Below are 22,362 nucleotides of genomic sequence, written 5' to 3'. Positions count from 1 at the left end.
ATCATATTAAATGCAAATAATATGGTTTAAAATAAATGGTTAAAAACAAAAGGATGGAGGTGCTGGAGCTGTTGCCACCAAGTCCGGATCTCATTGCCGCATGCCCCAGTGCTTGCCTGACGTGCATTCCCAATTCCTTTTGGTTCCAAGTCCAGTATTGCAACTCTCAAGGATCAGCTGATTCATAATATTCTAAAAGAACAACAGACCTCCCCCATTAAGATTACATTTGTTGGGGCTGGTGCTGTTGGCATGGTCTGTGCCATCAGTATCTTAATGAAGGACTTGGCAGATCAACTTGCTCTTGTTGATGTCATGGAAGACAAATTGAAGGGAGAGATGATGGATCTCCAACATGGCAGCCTTTTCCTTAGCACACCAAAGATTATCTCTGGCAAAGACCATAATGTAACTGCAAACTCCAAGCTGGTCATTATCACATCTGGGGCACGTCAGCAAGAGGAAGAAAGCTGTCTTAATTTGGACCAGCATAACGTGAACATCTTTAAATTCATCATTCCTAATGTTGTAAAATACAGCCCGAACTGCAAGTTGCTCACTGTTACAAATCCAGTGGATATCTTGACCTATGTGGCTTGGAAGATAAGTGGCTTTCCCAAAAACTGTGTTATTGGAAGTGGTTGCAATCTGGATTCAGCCCAATTCCATTACCTGATGGGTGAAAGCTGAGAGTTCACCCATTAAGCTGTCATGGGAAGGTCCTTAGGGAACATGGCGATCCTAGTGTACCTTTATGGAATGGAGTGAATGTTGCTGGTGTCTCCCTGAAGACTCTGCACTCACATTTAGGGACTGATACAGATAAGGAACAGTGGAAAGAGGTTCACAAGCAGGTGATTGAGAGTCCTTACAAGGTGATCAAACTGAAGGGCTACACATCCTGGGCCATTGGACTCTCTGTGGCAGATTTGGCAGAGAGTATAATGAAGAATCTCAGGTGGGTACACCCAATTTCCACCACGATTAAGGGTTTCTATGGAATAAAGGATGATGTCTTCCTTAGTGTTGCTTGCATCTTGGGACAGAATATAATCTCAGACCTTGTGAAGGTGACTCTGACTCCTAAGGAAGAGGCCCGTTTGAAAAAGAGTGCAGATACACTTTGGGGGATCCAAAAAGAGTTGCAGTATTTTTTTAATTTTTTTATTATTATGTTTTTGAGATGGAGTTTCACTCTTGTTGCCCAGGCTGGAGTGCAATGGCACAATCTTGGCTCACTGCAACATCCACCTCCCAGGTTCAAGCAATTCTCCTGCCTCAGCCTCCCGAGTAGCTGGGATTACAGGTACCCACCACCACGCGCAGCTAATTTTTTGTATTTTTAGTAGAGAAAGGGCTTCACCATGTTGACCAGGCTGGTCTTGAACTCCGGACCTCAGGTAATTCACCCACCTCAGCCTTCCAAAGTGCTGGGATTACAGGCGTGAGCCACCGCTCCCAGCCAGAGCTGCAATTTTAAGGTCTTCTGATGTCATCCATTTCGCTGTCTAAGCTACAACAGGATTTTAGTTGGAGGTTGTGCATGTTGTCCTTTTTTCTGGTCTGTGATTACAACAGTAATATTAAGATGGACTGGGAAAAACATCAATTCCTAAAGTTAGAAATAGAAATGGTTTGTAAAATCCTACAGCTATATCCTAATGCTGGATGGTACTAATCCTGCATAGTCCTAAACTGGTTAGTCTGAAATAGTTCTACTACCTCTGAGGCACCACTGCCAATGCTGCACATGCTGCTGTTGCCCCTTGAGCCAGATGGAGGTTTACCGTGTGTTATGTAACTTCCTGGCTCCCTCACTGAACAATGCCTAGTCCAATCTTTTTTCCCAATCAGTCACATCCTGGGATCCAGTGTATAAATCCAATATTGCATGTCTTGTACATAATTGTTACAAAGGATCTTATTTTGTGAACTATATATATCAGTAGTGTATATTACCATATAATGTAAAAAGACCTACATATAAATGGCGCAACCAACTATCCAAGTGTCATACCAACTAAAACCCCCAACAAACCTTGAACAGTGAAAAGAATAAAATAAAATAGAAGAATGGAAAAGATAGATCACACAATCAAAAGAAAGCAGAAGTGGCCATATTGATATCAGATAAAGTAAATTTCAGAACAAATAAAATTACCAGAAACAGAAGAACATCATACAGTGATAAAAGAATTAATCCACCAATAAAATGTAGTAATCTTAAATGTGTCTGTACCAAACAATAAAGCTGCAAAATATGCAAAGCAAAAATTGATAGAACTGAAAGGAGAAATAGACAAATCCACAATTATAGCTAGAGATTTCAACACCCCTCTGTCAACAACTGACAGAACAACTAGACAGAAAATCAGCAAGGATATAAAAACTCCACAATCTATCAACCAACAGAATCTAGTCAGTGTTTATAGAACACTCTAGCCAACAATAGCAAAATATGCATTATTTTCAAGTGCCCATGGAATATATGCCAAGATTACCAGGTTATCCTGGGTCATAGAACAAATTTAAAATAATTTAAAAGAATTAAAATCATGTAGACTGTGTTCTCCAACCAAAATGGAATCAAACTGGAAATCAATAACAGAAAGATAGCAGGAAAATCTCCATGCACTTGGAAACTAAATAACATTCTTTTAAATAATCACAGGGCAAAGAGGAATTCTTCAAGGAAAATGTTTAATATATTCAACTGAATGAAATAAAAATGCAGCATATCAAAATTTGTGGGATGCATTCAAGGCAGTACTGAGACAGAAATGCACAGCACTAAATGCATACATTAGAAAGGAAAGGTAACAGATGAATACTATAAGCTTTCACTTCAATAATCTAGAAAAAAAAAAAAACAGCAAAACAACCCCAAAGCAAGCAGAAAGAAGGAAATAATAAAGAGCAGAAATGAAATCTCCAGGCCCTGATGGCTTCACTGGAGAATTCTCCCATACATTTATTTTAAAAAGAATTGAAACCAATTTACACATTCTCTTCTAGAAAACAGAAGAAAAAAGAACAGTTTCCAACTCATTTCATGAAGACACTATTACCCAAAACACAAAACCAGACAAAGACTGTACAAAAAAGATAACTAAAGGCCAATAACCCTCATGAATATAAAAGCAATAATTCTTAATGTTAGCAAGTAGAATATAATAAAAGTACACACACCATAATCAAGTGGGGCTTATTCTAGGGATGGAAGATTGGTTCTCTATTTTAAAATCAAAGACTGTAATCCACTATATTAACTGGCTAAAGAAGAAAAATCACAGGATCATATCAATCAATACAGAAAAATACTGGAGAGAATTCAATACCCATTTATGATTTTAAAAAAAAACTCAAAAAATAGGAATAAGAGAGAACATCCTCAACTTGACAAGGAACAAAACACCTACAGTAATATTATACTTTAGTAAAAGACTGAATGTCTTCTCTCTAAGATGAGGAATGAGGCGAAAAATATCCACCTTCACACTCTTATTCAACATAGTGCTGAAAGCTCTAGCCAACGCAATATGGCAGCATATGAAAATAAAAGAAATAGATATCAGAAAGAAAAAAATAAGACTGACTGTTCCTACTTGCAGTAGACATAACTGTCTTTACAGAAAACCCCAAGGAATCTGCAAAAAAAAACTCTTAGAAGTAATGTGAGTTCAGAAAGGTTGTAGGATATAAGACAGACATATAAAAATCAACTATATTTCCATATAGTAGCAATGAATACATGAATACCAAAAATTAAAAATGCAATATAACTTGAAGTCACTCAAAAAATTGAATACTTAGATGTAAAACATGTGCTATAACTTTTATGTCAAAAACTATTCAATGCCAATTAAAGAAATCAATTATTTAAATAAATGGAGAAACATATCATGTTCATGGATTGAAAGATCCAACATAGTAAAGATGTCAATTCTCCCCAAACTGATATACAGATTTGACATAACTACTATCAAAAATCCAGCAAGATTATTTTATAGATATGGACAAGATTATTCTAAAATGAATACATGGAAAGACAAAAGAACTAGAATAGCTAAAATAAAAATAAAGTAATAGGAATGTGTCTACTTATTTTCAAGACTTATAATATTGCTACCTACATATAAACAGCACAACCAACTATCCAAGTGTCATACCAACTAAAACCCCCAACAAACCTTGAACAGTGAAAAAGAATAAAATAAAATAGAAGAATGGAAAAGATAGATCACACAATCAAAAGAAAGCAGAAGTGGCCATATTGATATCAGATAAAGTAAATTTCAGAACAAATAAAATTACCAGAAACAGAGGAACATCATACAGTGATAAAAGAATTAATCCACCAATAAAATGTAGTAATCTTAAATGTGTCTGTACCAAACAATAAAGCTGCAAAATATGCAAAGCAAAATTGATAGAACTGAAAGGAGAAATAGACAAATCCACAATTATAGCTAGAGATTTCAACACCCCTCTGTCAACAACTGACAGAACAACTAGACAGAAAATCAGCAAGGATATAAAAACTCCACAATCTATCAACCAACAGAATCAAGACTCTGTGGTACCGGTGGGAGGAGAGACACATAGATCAATGGGATAGAATAAAGACTGCAAAAATAGAACCACACAAATATACCCAATTCATTTTTGACAAAGGAACAAAAGCAATTCAATAAAGAAAAGACTTCCTTTTCAGCAAATGGTTCTGGAAGAATTGGACATCTATAGGCCAAAAAAAGATCCTTGACCTAAGTCTCATATCTTATACTGACTCAAAATGGAACAAAGACCCTTAAATATAAACCATAAAACTATAAAACTTTTAGAAAAAAAAAACTTAGGAGAAAATCTTCAAGATCCAGGGATAGGCAAAGAATGTTTAGACTTGTCACCAAAAGCATGATCCATAAAAGGAAAAAATGATAAATTGGACTTCATCAAAATTTAAAAGTTTGCTCTGCGAAAGACTGTTGCTGAGGGGATGAAAAGACACGCTACATAATGGGAGAAAATATTTGCAAACCATGTATTCAACAAATGACTATTATCTGGAACACAAAAAGAACTCTCAAAATGTGACAGTTAAAAAATAATCAGATAAGAAAACGAGAAAATTACATAGACATTTCATCAAGAAGGATATACAGATGACAAATAATCAAATAAAAATATTTTCACATCAGTAGCCATTAAGGAAATGAAAAATTAACACCACAATGAAATATCTGTATACACATATCAGAATGCCTAAAATAAAAAACAGTGACAACACCTATCTGGGTGCAGTGGCTCGCACCTGTAATCCCAGCACTTTGGGAAGCCAAGGCAGGTGGATCACTTGAGGTCAGGCATTCGAGACCAGCCTGGGCAACATAATGAAACCACATCTCTACTAAAGATGCAAAAATTAGTTGGATGTGGTGGTGCATGCCTGTAGTCCCAGCTACTCAGGAGGCTGAGGCATGAGAATCACTTGAATACAGGAAGTGGAGGTTGCAGTGAGCAAAGATCATGTCACTGTGCTCCAGCCTGGGTGACAGAGTGAGACTCTATCTCAAAAAAAAAAAAAAAAAAAAAAAAAAATAGTGATAACACCAAATGCTGGCAATGTTAAGAAGGAACTAGATCAAGGTTATGAAAAAAACCTTCAAAGTTACGAAGAAACTGGATCACTCATACATTGTTGGTGAGAATGTAAAACAAGTACAAGCCACTCTGGAAAACAGTTTCCCTAAAAACTAAACATACAACTACCATGTGACCCAGCAACTGCACTACCAGACATTTATCCCAGAGAAATGAAGAGCTATGTTCACACAAGAATCCATATATGACTGGTGATAGCAGCTTTATTTGTTAAAACCCCAAACTGAAAACAACCTAGATGTCCTACAATGGGTGAATGGAGAAACAACTGTGAAATATTCATACCATGGAATACTACTCAGCAATAATATTGATACATACAACAACTTCGATGAATTTTAAAAAAAAAATGGACTGAGTTTAAAAAAAAAAGCCAATCTCACATTAACCTTTTATATAACATTCTTGAAAGGACAAAATTATAGTAATGGAGAACAGATCAATGGTTGCCAAGTGTTAAGGAGGGAGGAGAAGAGGAAGGGAAGTGGGTGTGACTTAAAAAAAAGGCAGCACAAAGGATCCTTGTAGTGATGGAAATGTACTGTATCTTGACTGTGTCAATGTCAGTATCTTGGTGGTGATATTATACTCTAGTTTTGCAAGATGTTACTATTGGAGGAAACAGAGTAAAAAGTGCATGGACCGCTCAGTATTATTTCATGTGAATATACAATTAACTGAAAATGAAAAGCTTAATTGTTTAAAGTAACACTGTTTGGGGCAGGGGGAGTCATGTGGTGTGGAGATGGGAAAAATATGTGTGAGATTGTCAAGTGGATTGTGAGATGTTCAGAATTCCTGAATCTCCCTCTGCTCACCAAATGCCACCCTTTCCTCATTGTTATCACTTCTAAAACTTGCCCTACCCATCCCACATCACCCTTTATGGACAATACTCATACAACCCACACCGATAGCCACTGCACTGGAAGGTAACAATAACTCTCTAGAGCTGGTAGGAAGAGGCTACTTTATAAATGAAAACTGAGGAATCTGAGTGAGGTGAAGGCGCCCTCCCAAAATCACACAACAAGTAAATTTCATAGCCAGTTTTTCCACCGTTTCGCATCACTTCACATAATCATTTCATCCCACTACATTTCTAATCATCTACCATTTTCAAAGCTCTTTTTAAAATGTTATCTTAATTGGTCGTAAGCTGTCCCAGCTAAAAGAAAATGACAGAGGGCTAGAATAATGGGAGTGGTTGCAATCTCTTAGCCAATGTGGGTTGCTATGGCAAATTCCTGCCTCCGCATCTGCAAGATGCCTACGTTTGTGTTCATATTTGCCCCCTTTGCACTCAACAAATTAAAGCTCCTCCTACTTAAGCCTAATTCCTCCCCTCAGTTTTTGGATCCCACTCCCCTTCACCTCATTTTATTGATTATGCCATCTGTTTCTTTCATCTTCAAACTTACTCACACTACTGCCTCTTTCCCATCAGGAGAAAAAAACATGTTTCCTTAGCTTCATGTCCTCTTCAGAATATAGCCCCTCTCCTTTTGAAGGAGAGTGATTAAATGCTCTGCCTTCATTTCCTCTTCTTTCCACTCCAGTGCAGTTTGGTTTCTGGCCCACAACTGCTCTTAAACTTTACCACATTCCAAGGTCTACCTTGTACTAGCTCCAACAGATACTCTTCAGTCCTTACCTTACTTAACCTGTGCTCAGCATTTGATACATTAACCTCTCCCTTTTTGAAACACTCTTCCTTGTTCTAGGCTTCCCTGGTTTTCCTCCTACTCTCTAGCCATAGGACGTTTCTCTTCTCCGTCACTCAAATGCTAATATTTCAGTATTCTGTCCTAGTCTCCCTTCTCTTTTCCCTTTATACCTTCTCCCAGGTTTCATTTACCATCTATATTACCAGCTCATACCAGTCTCTCAAGCTCCAGACCCAAGTAACTCACATCCTGCTAAATTCAACAAGCCCAAAATGGACCAAAATTCAACAACTCCAAAACTGAATATCATCCTCCCCATCTCAAATCTGTTCCTGAATAGCTCAATCTGTGGCATTTTCATACACCAGCCACACTAGATTCTTCTTCCTCATATCCACATTAAATTTTTCACCAAGCCTATTTACCTTCTCAATGCCCTTCAATCTATTTGCAGTTCCAATGACACTGCCTTAGTCCAGACCCCCAAAATCTAACTGAAAATCTGCAGTAGCTTCCTAACTGGCCTCAGCACCCCTAATTGTGTCCCCTTCCAATCTATTCTTTTAATCACAATGAGTTATTTTCCTAAAAATAACTAAAGTCCTAAAATATGACTCACTACATCATGTTCTGTCTTTAAACCTTTCAGTGGCTCCTCAGTGCCTTTTAGCTAAACTCTCACTTCACCATGGCCTGTATAGTGGAGCCCTACCTATCTTTCCAGCCTACTCTCCCACTTGCTTCTCACATCCTGCAACTACCTCCTCTTCTCCCACAGTAAATTTCTTTCAATTCCCAATGCATTGCATTATCTCTTGCTCCTAGGACTTCACAGAAGAAGAACTCACCATCTGGAACCTCATTCCTCAACTCCTCCCTCCACTGGCTTCCCCTACTCATCCTTCAGACCTCAGCAAAGGTCACTTCCCGGCCTCCACTTGATGAGGCTGGGTCCCCCCTGCTCTGTTCTCCCAACACCCTAATCTTTCCCTGTTGTGAAACTTATCACACCCTTTCACAATTACTTATTTATCTATTTGTTTTCCCCATGAAGCTGTAAGTCACTTGAGAATACTAGTCTATCTTGTTTACCTTCATAGCTATAATGCTGGCACAGTGCTTTGAATACTCAATAGATGTAGTTTTAACAGACTATACAAGAATATATAAAAAATTAAGAAATCCAAGTCTGTATGGCAGCTCTCCGGGGACTCAGCAGTCCCCTCTGGCTCATTTTCTGGCTTATGCAACCTTATGGTGACCCGTGTGGCACCCTCCCTTATATGAACCAGCGTTCTTTGTTCACATATAGTAGAATGCTGTTTGCTGTAACCTCAGCTTCGAGAAAACAATGCCCATATTGCATTAACCTGCTAGACCAGCTTCAGAAAGGATCTCTGAATGTCACAATTTCAGAAACCGTAAAATCACCCCTTGTTCTACTACAGAAAAAAATACAGTAGAACAAGGAGTTCCTTGAGCAATTCTTAAAATTCCTTTGTCAGGCTCAAAGATATTATTTGTCAACTAGAGTCAAGTCAAACGCAAATAACTTTTAAATTTATACTATGGAAATTAAAATTATAAACCCTAAATTCTTAAATTAACTTTTAATTAAAATTACAGTTAAAAACCAGAAGTCACAAGTTTTTCATAGAGCAGTCTTGAGAGATTAAGAAACTGACCTGTTGACATGAGGCTTTGAGAATACTCTGCACTAAGCTAATAATTACACCTTGTTATACAGATAAGAAAAGAACTGGAAAATATTTACCAGTCAGTTAACTTAAACCCACTAAGAATACAAACATTAGATAGGTGAGAGGGTAGAATGCTTTTTTTGTCAGATTTACATTTTTTCTGTATCTTGTCATCATAAAATTCAGTAGTTTGTACATAGAGGTCTCTTGTAGGATTTTTCTCTAACTATAATGGTTAAATATTATACAGCCTTTAACCTTGAGACTATAAAACTCACCTACTTATCCGTCGTAGGAAATTGCAATCCCCAATCATTGTTTATTTGTTATAGGAAATTGGATTTTGTAATGTTTAACCCACTGTTAACTGTTTTACTGTTTAACACAGTGACTTCACTGAGTTTGTTATAATTAAATTAACCAGTATAAAACCAATTCAGATCCTCTTGGGGTTAATGAAAAATCACCCATTTTTTCCTGGTACAGATTTTGATACAAGCAAATATAAAGAGTGATTGCAGCAGAAACATTTTAAACAATATGAAAATAACTCAACTTTTTCCTCTGCAGCCTTACAGCATACATGATTGAAACAGGGCCATTCCTCGGGTAATAACTGGTGAGAAGAGCTGGGGGGAGCACTGGACTCCAGTGACCTCGGGAGGGAGAAATAAAGGGCCCCCATGCAGAGGAAGAGGGGAGATGGAGGCAGATTCAGAATGGGGTGAAGAGGGCACCAAACAGAGTGTCAATCTAGAGAGGTAACGTGGGCTAGTGGTTCTACATGCACTGGTTTGAGTCCCATTCACCTGGGCTCAAATCCTGGCTCTGCCTGTCGCTCATGCGCTTTGTCATCAAACAACTTGCATAGTCTCCCTGAGCCTCAGTTGTAACATAAGGATCCTAACAGTGAACTCATGGAGGTGAGAGGATTAAAAGAGATGTTTATTAAGCCTTTATCTCAGTCCTGCGCATGACAATATCCAGTAACAATGCTGCATAAATAGCCTATTTTGTGGTTGTGGTTGTTGTTAATATCTTCCATCTCACTATTTCACTTAGGGCTCAGTCTTAGGTGACTCCGCTGGGGCACTTTCTACATGTCCCAGCCATGGGGCAGCCAGCCACAGAGCCTCCACGGATGTAAAGGTGCTGCAGTCTCTTGTCCTGGTCCTTGTTCTCACTGCAGTTCTAACCTCAGGGCCCTGACATGGCAGCTCTCTGATGACAGCTGCATCTTCTCTGGGCATCCTATCAGAAGTGGTCAAAAAGCCATTCTAAAATGTCTTCTGCCATTATGTTGAGGTGTAATGGAATGTGTACAAACTCTAAAATCAGATGTATTTGCAGACACCTTGCTCACCGTGTATTCTTGGCAAATTTGCTTCTTCCAGATTCTTTACCTTAATCTGGGTTTACTGCCACCTATCTGGAAGATTCATGGTAACAAACTCAACAAACTATATATATATATCACTATTACTACATTTGTGAATGTTTTGTTGAATCCTTTCTCAGGTTGAAAAATATTGGAGATTAGAGCTAGAATTGAGTTCAAAGATTATGCCCCAGCCATATCCTCCCTCATGGAAGCTGAATGTTTCAATCTATATAATCTCAAGGCCTTCTGTTTTCTGCTGACAAGAAAGAAGTCTTGTCTTTTACACATTACCCTTCCTCTCCAAGTTCTTTCTTTGTAATCCCCAGGTTGCATACCTGTACTCATGGCTTAAATCTGTAATCATAGCCAATGCCCTGGTCCCCATCCCACAATGGTGCCATGGAATTATGAGTTGGCCCTGCACAATAAGATCAACACCTCCTTTCAGAATGAGAAGGATAATGTTCTTTCTGTCTCATTTCCAGCCATGGGAAGAAGGGTCCTCAGCATGTGTTTGTTGGTATGGCACTTTAGATTCACAAACAAAACTCTTTTCTCCTAGGATGGCTGGATCTAAATGAGTTCAAGATTCTGCTGCCACATTGTATCCCAACACTTGTCTCATTCTAAAATCAAGTTCCCTTTGCCCAAGTCCTTTTTCTCTTCTTTGAAGCTCTCTCTCAGTGACCTCCATCACCCTCCCTCAAATAGGACTTCAGACACACACACACACACACACACACACACACACACACGCATGCATCAGTTCATCAGACATGGCTACAGATATTTTAACCTCTGGCACCATTGTGGACAGCAAAGAAGTCTTTTTTCCCTAGGCCCTTTGTAAATTAATGGTTACAAATAGGTACACAGAGATAGCAATGTCTCCTCATTCTATTCACCAAGAGTCCCACTCAACCCAGCCAAGACACACTCATAACAGATGAGGAAAACGTAAGGTTCAGGGACTTAGCCAGGACACATAGGCATCTGTTGCCCAAGTCCTGGTTCAGGACTTATTCTCCTGTACCACACTGCTCCCTCTCACTGTGCAGGCTCCTTTCTCAATGTTGATGTCTTTGAGTTAGCCAGATGGTTAACCTTTTTTTTTTTTTTTTTTTTGGTCACAAAGACAATTTGCTTTCCGAAAATCTCAAACTAAGCAACTCATGACTGCTTCTTAAGATAAACAGAAAGGAATTCTAACACAGCATGGTAGAAACAACTTGACAGGACCATGTTGCTTCTGTTTCTTATCTCTGGATGCCAGAAGCCTGCTGCTTTCTCCTGTCCACCCACAAGGGATTTGTGATTGGGTTTGATTCTCCAACCCTGTTTCCTGGAAAAGGCCCCAGAGCCACTGATGTGTCTGCAAGAAAGGAAAAACATTTTGCCCACCAGGTACTGATGTGCCCTAAGGCACTTTGGAGTCCTGAACTTAGCTTTGGGTGGTAAAAAAGCATATTGGCAATTACTGAGTTTCAGAAGCAATTTTTTGGAAGAAAAAAAAAAGATAGGTAGTCCAAGACTCCACATTGGCTGTGCTGACCACAATGCCACCAAACTGCTGACTTTCAGAAGCAATTTTTTGCAAAAAAAATTTTAAAATAGGTAGTCTAATGCTCCAAACTGACTGTGCTGACCACAATGCCACCAAATGAAAACTGAAAACTTAATCATCCAGTTCTGTATCGATAGCTAAGTGTTGGGTATCATTTAGGGCAAGAATATTTTAACTAATATTTAATCAGAATTTTTATTTTCAATTGTTAAAGTATTTTACAGAAATTTTCCATTTCTCAAATGTAAATTAAGAAAAATCAGTCCACAAAACACAAATGGAAACAAGCACAAATTTATTTGACCACCTTTTGGAGAGGCCAACTCAAAGTTGACAATGTATATTCACCATTTGAGAGGACATCTAACATATTATATCCTTGGCTTCTCAAGGAGATGTTAGTGCCCACTTACTCAATATTGGTAAGCTCCTTCACTAATCTCTGATTATTTTACAGTCAAGACTCCATTCTCCCATTCCTTCTCATAACCCCCTTTCATACTTTAAAGCATTGATCTAAATACAAAATGGGAGAACCTGTGTATTAGTTCACTAGGGGTGCCACAGCAGAATACCACAGATTGGATGGCTTACACAACAAAAATTTATTTTCTCACAGTTCTGAAGCTGGAAGTCCAAGGTCAAGGTATCAGCAGGCTTGGTTTCCTCTGAGGCCTCTCTCCTTGGCTTGCAAATGGTCACCTTCTTGCTGCCTCTTCACATGGTCTCTGTGCACAAGTGCCACTGATATTCCCCTGTACATCCAGATTTCCTCTTTTTAGAAAGACACCAGTCATATTTGATTGGGGCCACTCTATGGGCCTCATTTTAACTTAGTCATCCATTTAGAGGCTCTATTTCCAAATGCATTCATGTGCTGAGGTACTGGGAGTTCAGGCTCCAACATAAGAGCCGGAGAGCACAATTCAGCCCATAACAACCTCTCTTTATGAAAAGTTTCCAAATTATATCAGACAGTAAAAAATCTGCTCCTAACTTAAGAGTCCTGTTGTTTTGGGCTGTGTAGAAAGATACAGCCAGACCCAACATGTGGTTTAATTTTAGGGACTGCTTGCTTCCTGTTCCCCAAAAATACTCCACATGCCTTTGAATTCTCTCATCAGAAATTCATATCTTCTCAGAGGCTTTCTTCTGTTAAAATGAAGAGAGCCTTGGGTTGAGCCTCATCTGTCACTAGACTTCGGTGCAACCATTGCTTCCTTTCTGAGAGCAGTTTTTGACGAAGAGCAGAGGACTGGGTATCAATAGGGCCAGGGAGGAAGTGAGGGAAGGATCATAAATGGAGACAAAGGGAAGAGAAAAAAGAAGCTGGAGGCATGAGAAGACAGACCTTACTGGCTTTACCATTTCACCCAAATAGTGGCAGAGGCTGAGTATTCATGCTCCAGTCCATAATTGTTGCTAGAGAATGGGTGCCTCACCCAGACGCCATATTCCTTGCATGGCTCCTCTTGCCTCCAGGTAGGGACATGGGACAGATTTCTGACAATGGATTGTGAACCAGGAACAACTCCAGTGCCAGACCTGATCTATGGAAATTTCCTACATATTTTCTACCTTCTCTGTTTTCCAACTACCAGTGAAAGAAAAAGATTCTGAAGCCCTGAAAAATGGCAGAACCACAAAACGGAATGGAGTCTGGATCCGTGAATGACCACATGGAAGGCCTCTCACTGAACACTTGCACTAAACTGTCACTGTGTGAGCAATAACGCCTGTGAGTTAAACCGCTGAGATTTTCGGGGTTTGTCCTTTTTAGTAACTACTAATGTTATCATTAATAAGTTAATACAGTCAATATAAGGCTGAGTTTGGCAAAAAATTAATAGTCACTTCAGTGGTGATGGTTTTATGCTGGTTTATTTCAAGAGTGAATGCTGATAGTAAGAAGAGTATAGGCTGGGCACAGTGGCTCCTGCCAGTAATTCCAGCACTTCAGGAGGCCAAGGCAGGAGTTGAGCTCAGGAGTTTGAGGCTACAGTGAGCTATAATCAGGCCACTTCACTCCAGCCTGGGTGACAGAGTAAAATTGCATCTTAAAAAAAGAAGAAGACAACAAAGAAGAAGAGTATTACTTGATTTTTAATGTAAAATGACATTTAGATATTATTATTCAATTCAGGTTGACCTGTAATAGTAGTGATAATAATCACAGACAGTTGCAGTTTGCAACTATCATTGCATTTCAAACTACCAGGCATAATGAGAAGTACACAATAAAATAATAAAACAAACCACTGATAAGGTAAAAAGAGTGCTGGACTGAAAGTCAAGCATCCTGAATTCTAGTTTCACCCCAACACGAACCATTTATGACCAGGAGTCTCACCTCTCCAGTCACTACCAGCTCTAAAAGCCAGAATGGAAGTGTCTGTTTAGGGGAAATAGTGCCTCCTATGAGTGAAAAACAAATGACAGGAGAACTGGTCACAGTGCTTTGTGCAGAGAAGATGCTCAATACAGATTTATTCAATTAATAAAAGTTTTTAAACAGACTCTGATAAAGTAATTCAACTGAAATGACAGAGGGTGAATACAGATTTAGACACCCACCCGTGTCCCCTCCCACCGAACTAGAAGTGTCTCTGTGTATTCATGTGTATAAAGAAATTGGCTCCATTTCTGAACAGTGAGAACAGGGCAGAAAAATGAATAAATCTGGGGATGACATATAATCAAAAATATAGCCATCTGTTTAAGTCCGGCATCTAAAATTTAAAAAATAGAAGAGAAGCCACCTGTCTTGCAATGTTGAAGTAAAATGCAAATCTATTTAATTGAAAATAATAATGTAATGTAAACTTTAGTCACAAGCAGAGAGCTTTCTCTATATAGTTATATTAAAGGGCTTAGACCAGTGCCTGGAGCATGACAGACACATAGTTGTTTGTTGAACAAAAACATTCGTCATTGGATGCAAAGCATAGGGTAGGCATAGTGAGAGATGCCAAGATGGACAGAAAGTCATCCCTGCTCTCCAGTGACTTGCAGGCTGAGAAGAGAGAACCATGTCTTCAACCCACTGGAACACAAGACAGAATGAAATACATGCTAAGCAGAGGTAAAAGAAACATGCTAGGGGAGGAAGAAACATTTCATTCTGATGGGAAGGAATCAAAAATGAGGTAGAATTTAGGCTAAGCCTTAAAGTGAGCAATCTCCAGGCTGTGAGGATGGCATGACCCAGGTAATAAAAAGATTGGAAGTAGTGGGCTGGTCAGGTCCATGCAGAGAACTTCAGGAGACAACCTTGGAAAAGAGTGTTGGAGCCATATATAAGAGTCTGGTTGTGACTTGGGAACAAAACTCTAACAGCCACAAAATTGGGTGCCTAGGAAAAGAAGTAGATCCCCTTTGTTTTCTTTCTCTCTCCAAATTTGTAAAGTATTTACCTCTCTCAAACCATATAACATGTCATTTTATTAAGTCATTTAAATATGTGTAAGATGGCTGTCGGGCCCAAACTATTTTAACACTACAAAAGTTAAAATAAGGTGAAGAAAATGTGTTATAGAACAAAGCATGTGTATATTTGAGTCCTGTCTTAAGTTATTTTAATTTCTGGATAACAAAACCTCATTTTGTTTCCATTCTAATCATTAGAAGAGACGCCCTTAAGGGGAGTCTGCATTAGCAATCCATGTGCATCCCCTGGTATACCGTTTTGCTTCAGAAAAGGACTTGAGCTCAGTACAGAAAGTATTTATATGATGGCGTCTAAAGAGAGGGTCAGCTAAGAGGTCCCCAAATGTCAGCAGCATCCTATTGGTAATCCATGGTCATTCAAAGCATTTTAAGAGGAACAGAGGAAACAGCCTTGTTTCAGTAACTGAAAGATACTGGACCCAAGGGATATGGACCCAACCATATCATGTAGGGTTCTAAAGGCCACAGAAAGAAGAATAAAGAAGTCTGAATCTTGTACAAAATGCAATGAGAAGCCATTGGTGAGTGTTAAGAAGGGTGATATGATGTCATTTATCCTTTATTTTGGCTGCTGTTTGGAGAAAGAATTGGAATGGGACAGAAACAAAAGCTGAGAGAATAGTTAAAAGACCATTAAAATAGTCCAGAGGAGAGAAGTTGATTATTCAAACTGAAGGCGATAGTTGTAGAAATGGAAATAAGCTAACATATTGGGGATATATTTTAAAGACAAAACAGATTAACTGGATGTTAAATGCAAGGAAAAGAAAAGAGTGACTCCCAGGTTTTTATCTTAAGAAACTTGGAAGAAATGGTGCCATTTTCCAAGTAAGAGACCAGAGACAGTTTAGGGAGAGGAAAAAGCAGATGATAAAGAGTTCTGTGTAGGGCCCTTTACATTTCAGATGCCTGTTTGACATTCAAGTCAGGTAGGCAGTCTGACATCAAGTAGACAGTTTGATTTATGAGCCTGCAGGCTCAAGGGAAGGTCAATGGAGATTTACATTTGTGAGTCATCTGCATATAGATGGTATTGAAATTATGGGACTAAATGAAATCCACCAGGGAGATGGCATATGTAAGAGCCAGAAAGGTGCCTAGGAGGTCAAGCAAGGAAGATGGGTCCAGTAAAGAGACTGAAAGGGAGCATCCAAGGAGATTAGAAGTGGGGAATGAAACATGAGAAGCTGGTGTCGTAGAAGCCAGGAAAACAAACTATCTGGGTTATCTTTGCTTTGAAATTAGTACAGATAATTTTACAAAGCCATCTGAGTTGCTTAGAGCCTTGAGCCAGTAATTTCTATCTCACTATTCCTCATAGGAAGAAAAATGTCAGGATTGTTGAGACAATCTGCCTCCCAATGTATAGCTGTAGTCTCTTGTGGAGTTAATGAGCATGTTAACAGCCCTGCTTCCTCCTATCACTGGAATAGTTCATGTCTTTGGGGCACTGACTCAAGAGAATTTTCTTCATAGTCAAAGAACAACACTTTCAAGACAGAAGTTCAAATCAGCTATGCCTTTGAGAGAATAAATTTATCTTTACAGATATATTACACATATTAGAATACTAAGCTATGGTTTACAACCAGACAGGTCGCAGATGATGAATGTGATGGTTTGCTTGCTATTAAATGGGTTGCCTTTGAGAACATATTCTAAGTGAAATATTGTGAATGGCTATCACCTTGTCTATAGAAATAGTTTGACCTGCTGCAAATGTTACCTAATTCAATACCCCATTATCACTTCCTTGTCTTTTGGTAAGGCTGTCAAAAATAAGAACATTTAATGATCAAATAATATGTGAAAAAAATTCCTTAGTCATCCAAATAACCTCATTTCTCACATTAACTGTGGCTTATAATAAGACAGTTCTTTCAGTAATATAAAGTTTCTAGATTAGCCAAGGTGAGATATATCCAATTCTGTACCAACTTTAATAGACTTCAATCACAATACTTGAGAGTTTTTCAAATTATAGCTTGAAATGTCAGAGTTGGACACCTTCAGAGATCGTTTGCTTGTTTTCATTGATATGTTCATATTTGAAGGGATACATATACTTTTTAGTTGCTTGAGTAACAAGGAAGAATTTAAATAAAATTTTCTAGTCACCCACACATATCTTAAGAGGTCCATCAAAGTACATAAGTTGTACCTGAAAGCATGTACATTGGTGTATCCAGAATATTTCCACTCTGAAGTGGAGAAAAATTTCCTTATCCATGAAAATATACGTGCATAAGCTTCCTCACAAATTTACATACAATTTCAGGAGGGTCTCAGATCCTCCGAAAACTACATGCACCCTCACAACATCAGAGTTTCCAAGCTAAGCACTCTGGGTTTAGACTATTTTCTCCTATGGGTGCACCATGTGTGCCTTCTCCTTATTGGCCATCAGAAATCAGAACTTTCAGTTTCCAAAAGTATGGATTTAAGGAATGTTGGTGGTGGTGTTGTTTCTAGGAAAATGAGCATGCTTCCTTGAGAATTAGAGTAAATTTCCCACAAGGTATGGAGCTGGAAATTCTGGGCTCTGTCTCGGGTCCTGAAACCTAGGTCCAAGGTCACAAGGAGCTGTCCAAGGTCCCAAATGTCTTACACCAGTGCTTCTCCAAGTAACGATCTACAGATAATCTGCATTAAAATCAACTGAGTGTGTGCATTACACTGCAGATTCCTGATCCATCCAAGAATCATTGAATCAGACACTTTGAAGGTAGGCCCCACAAATCTGCATTTTAAGGAGTGCCTTAGGAGATTCTTATGCCTGACGCTAAGATAATGTCTACCAAATGTTGGTACCACTTTGTTTACGGCTGGAAACCATTTAATCCCATTTAAATTCACTGATCATTATAAATGCACCTGCTACCTTTAATACCATCTATATTAACAATCATAATGAGTTGCTATATTTCTGTAGAAGACATTGGCCAACTTTCTTCCAGATGTTTTGTCACAATTTAGCACCAACCAAACATAAAAATCCAAGCCCTATCAAATCTCAAGAAAAGCAAACTCTTTCGGAAGTCAACTTCTTTGATCTTTTCGCAAATCTTTTCTCCTCATCCACTTTAATAATGAAAATAATTACAATTATAGGTAACCAACATTTCCTGATTATTCACTCCGTGCCTTCCATCAAATCCATCATAACAATAGTAGTAAATGCAACAAAAAACATTTAATGAGTGCTTACTATATGCCCAGAACTGTTCAAAGTTCCTTATGTGATTGCATCATTTAATCTTTATAATACTGTACCTATGAGACCAAGAAAGACAGGAAAATGTGTATTCTATATTGCTTAAGGTATTAATGCCATTTATAGGCTTTGTCATATAACTATGATGCCAAAGTTAATTCCCTAGTGTTCTTTTTTAAGGTATGAAAATGGGGAAGAAGACAGTGCCCATTACTGATCGTCTGCTGTATTTCTGGCACTTTAACATGTTTTCTTCATTAAAACATCACCAACTGTTTATGAATAGCTTTTAATACCCATTTTAACAGATTTATTGAAAGATTGACATATCATAAACTGCACATATTTAAAATGTGCAATTTAATAAGTTTAGATACATGTATATACCTGGGAAGCCATATTGCAATCAAGGTAATGAACTTATCTCTCGGCTCCAAAAGTTTTCCCGTCTCCCTTTATAATCCTTCCTCCTGCCCCTCCACTTGCTTTTCCCCAGGCAACCATTGACCTGCTTTCTGCACTACAGATTAGGTTACATTTTCTAGAACTTTATATAAATATAATCTCTGGGTGTAATCTTTTTGTCTTGCATCTTATACCCAACATGATTGTTTTAAGATTCATCTATGTTATTGCATTTATCAAAAGTTCACTCCTTTTTACTGCTGAGTGGTATTCCAATTGTCCTCATTTTATAGATAAGCAAACTGGGGAAATAAGCAGCTAGTTCTGAGATTACATAGTAAAGGACCAGATTCAAATTGAAATCTGCCCAACACAAAAGCCCCATATTTTCCCACTAAAAAGTATGCCTCTCTTCACTTTTAACTGAGAAATAACTCTATATGTATCTTCAGAATGGAAGAATGTGGCCTCCAAAGTCACCAGGCTATAGTAACCACACCAAAAAATTGTTGCTGGAGGATTAATTGGAAAGGGTGTCAGCTGTCCTACCCACCTACCTCCACAATATGTGCTTAGCAGTACCACCCTTAAACTTTGGGCTTCAATTACAAGGTCATTCACCTGAAGAAGAACCCAGGAATCCTGGGACTGCCAAGATACATGAAACCACTGTATGCAGGCCCTAAGGTCTAGCTAGAGTCATCTCTTATAGGCCAGAAGGGAAGGAAGTATGTGGGGCAAATGATGGAAGGTGGTCAAATGTATGGTAGAGTAGGAAGGCATCCAAAGAACTATGAAGGTCCTGATTGAACTGGGTCACTTGTGTGACTTGAAGGATAGACTTTTAATTAAGGACAGAAGAGGAGATAAGAACTACAAAACGGAAAAGCAAGGAAAGGTAGACTAAACCTTGCCAAGCTCCCAAACTGTTAATTTGGTGATCTTAGGCACTCATCACCCTTGAAATATAAAAACTTAACAGATTACATTTTTCCATGATTCTCACAACATACTTTTCAGGAGGAATTATTCTTAACACTATGAATAATAACTAGCAGTTATAGAGTGCTTATAATGCACTACACAAAAGAATCATATTGTGTTTTCATTCTACTACAAAGAAATCAGTTCTCAGAAAATATAAGTGACTGTCCAAGATCACACAGTCAGAGAGTGATTTAGTTATAGCCAGAATTCAAGTCTCCAAGTCTTAGTCCAGTAATTTTCCCATGACTCAGACTCCAGACTTCCTTGCTCCCAACCAATCACCCAAACACCACCACACACCTCACCATCATTGGTCCCAACCCAGGCTCATCCTAGAGTATATGCTGACTTATGTCCTTTGATTTCAAACCCCTGAAACCCTTATCTTCATCAGTACATGTCCTTCTATGTACACTGCCCTCAGAATACTGTTCAACACTAGAGCCAACTTAAAAGATACTCTAATAAACTAATTCTGTACCAATAAGTTAAATAATTATAATGTTATGCTTTTGTCGGGTGCCAATGGGGCTTAAGAAAACAGTGCCTAAAAGAATAACGTACATTGTGGGCGAGAGTGTGATATATAGATTTTCCAAGTCCTATCTTCATACATGTGAATGTCATAGGTTTACGGACTAACTCCAGACAAAGCAAGCCACTATTCCTCCTTCAGTAGGGCCAACTCAGGATGAATGGCCTCTTGCCTGGGGGAGGAAGAAGGAAAATAATAATCATAATAGTTAAATTATATGAATAATAGGAGCCAACATTTATTGATTGCTTTGTATTGGGTATTTTATCAGTATTATCACAATTAAACCACAATTCCATGAAGTAGGTGTTATTGTTAGTCTCATTTCCAGATGAGGAAACTGAAATAGGGAGGCTATGTAATCTCACCATGCTAGTGCTAAGCAGGGCTGGGACTCAACAGCTGTTCTTTCAAATGGCAGAACGTTTTTTTTTTGTTTGTTTGTTTTGTTGTTGTTGTTTTTGTTTGTTTGTTTGTTTTTTGTTTTTTTTAGTCAAGGTCTCACTCTGTCTCCCAGGCTGTAGTGCAGTGGTACAATCTCATCTCACTGCAACCTTGACCTCCCAGTCTCCCACCTCAGCCTCCCAAGTAGCTGGGACTTACAGGCACACATCACACGTCTAGCTAATTTTGTTTTATTTTTCGTAGAGAGAAGGTCACACTATGTTGCCCAGTCTGGTCTCAAACCCTTGGACTCAAGTTATCCCCCTGTCTCAGCCTCACAAAATGCTGAGATTATAGGTGTGAGTCATGACACCTGACCCAGAAAGTTCATTCTTAACCAGTGTACTGATCCCCACCAGTTATTGCTTATCGTGCACCTACTGTGTGCCTGGCACTGTGTGAACCTTAAACATATTAATTTCATTGAAACCTCATGGCAACCCTTGGAGATAGGTGTTATCATCGTCCCCATCTGACAGATGAGGCCCAAGAAAAAAAGGAAACTGAGTTAGTGTGGAGCTGGAACCGACGACAGGCATTCTGGCTGAGAGCGCTCTTATTCAGCATTACTGATTCCTATTCAAGTTTAGGTCTTTCCCTTTCTACTTCATTTAGGTTAAAAGGCTTTCCTCTCCAGGAGCCTGGCAAGCCAAGCCCGCCCTCCGCGGGGCAACAGTGCGAGGCATTACCCCTACGGACCACTTACGGGCACCATCCGTCCTGAGTTGGAGAAAACGATTGGAAAGCAGGGCTCCTTCCCAAGGCTGCAGGGCTCCTCTCCGGGCCCGCCCCCATCCAGCAACAGCCAATCAGAAACTCACTGACAGCGCTGGGCTCTCCACGGTAATGGCCGTGGATGATGATTGGCTAAGTCTCTTAAGGGCCTTCTGGTTTCTGGGGAGGTAGTGACGCGCAGGACGGGAGGTCTCTGAAGCAAGAGGGGGCTCCAGACATCATCTTTACCTGAATAAGTCCCAACGCTGGGAGTGTCAGCCCGACCCTCCTACGGTGGAAAAGGCAGCAGCCAACTGCTATAGTCCCTTTAGGCTTTTCTCTCCCACCAGTCCTCAGTCTGTCCTCTGACGGGGTTCCTGGCCACTTCAGCTCAGTTTGCTGCTTACCAATCCAGCGGCCCAAGGGGAGCGGGGCTCTGTGTGGCCGGAGCTGGGGGCCGACACGGAGCCCCTTGCCGGATGCCCCCGGGTTATACGGAAGGGCCCAGCCTAGGACAGCAGCCACTGCATTTCTTTGGCTTGCGCTGCGGTCCGGATGGTGCTCGGTTCTGACCCAGAACGTGAAATCAGGTTCTCATTCAGCCCAGGGCCTTGCACGTGCGGTCCCACTGCTTGTAGTG

General features: G+C 39.3%; 1 protein-coding gene across 1 annotated transcript; it reads left to right on the top strand.

Annotated features, from left to right (window-relative positions):
* Positions 1-138: 138 nt before the first annotated feature.
* On the top strand, positions 139-22,294 carry LOC108513208 (L-lactate dehydrogenase A chain-like; the record flags this gene model as incomplete). Its single annotated transcript, XM_017848897.1, is given in 6 exon segments — positions 139-682; positions 685-1,147; positions 10,898-10,932; positions 11,686-11,816; positions 21,624-21,851; positions 22,073-22,294. Coding segments are annotated over 6 exon segments (1,623 nt in total), but the record flags the coding sequence as incomplete, so codon positions are not given.
* Positions 22,295-22,362: the final 68 nt, after the last annotated feature.

This window comes from Rhinopithecus bieti, unplaced genomic scaffold, assembly GCF_001698545.2.
Source record: "Rhinopithecus bieti isolate Rb0 unplaced genomic scaffold, ASM169854v2 scaffold_28163, whole genome shotgun sequence".
NCBI classification, from domain to species: Eukaryota; Metazoa; Chordata; class Mammalia; order Primates; family Cercopithecidae; genus Rhinopithecus; species Rhinopithecus bieti.
This window is presented reverse-complemented; position numbering and strand designations above follow the sequence as displayed.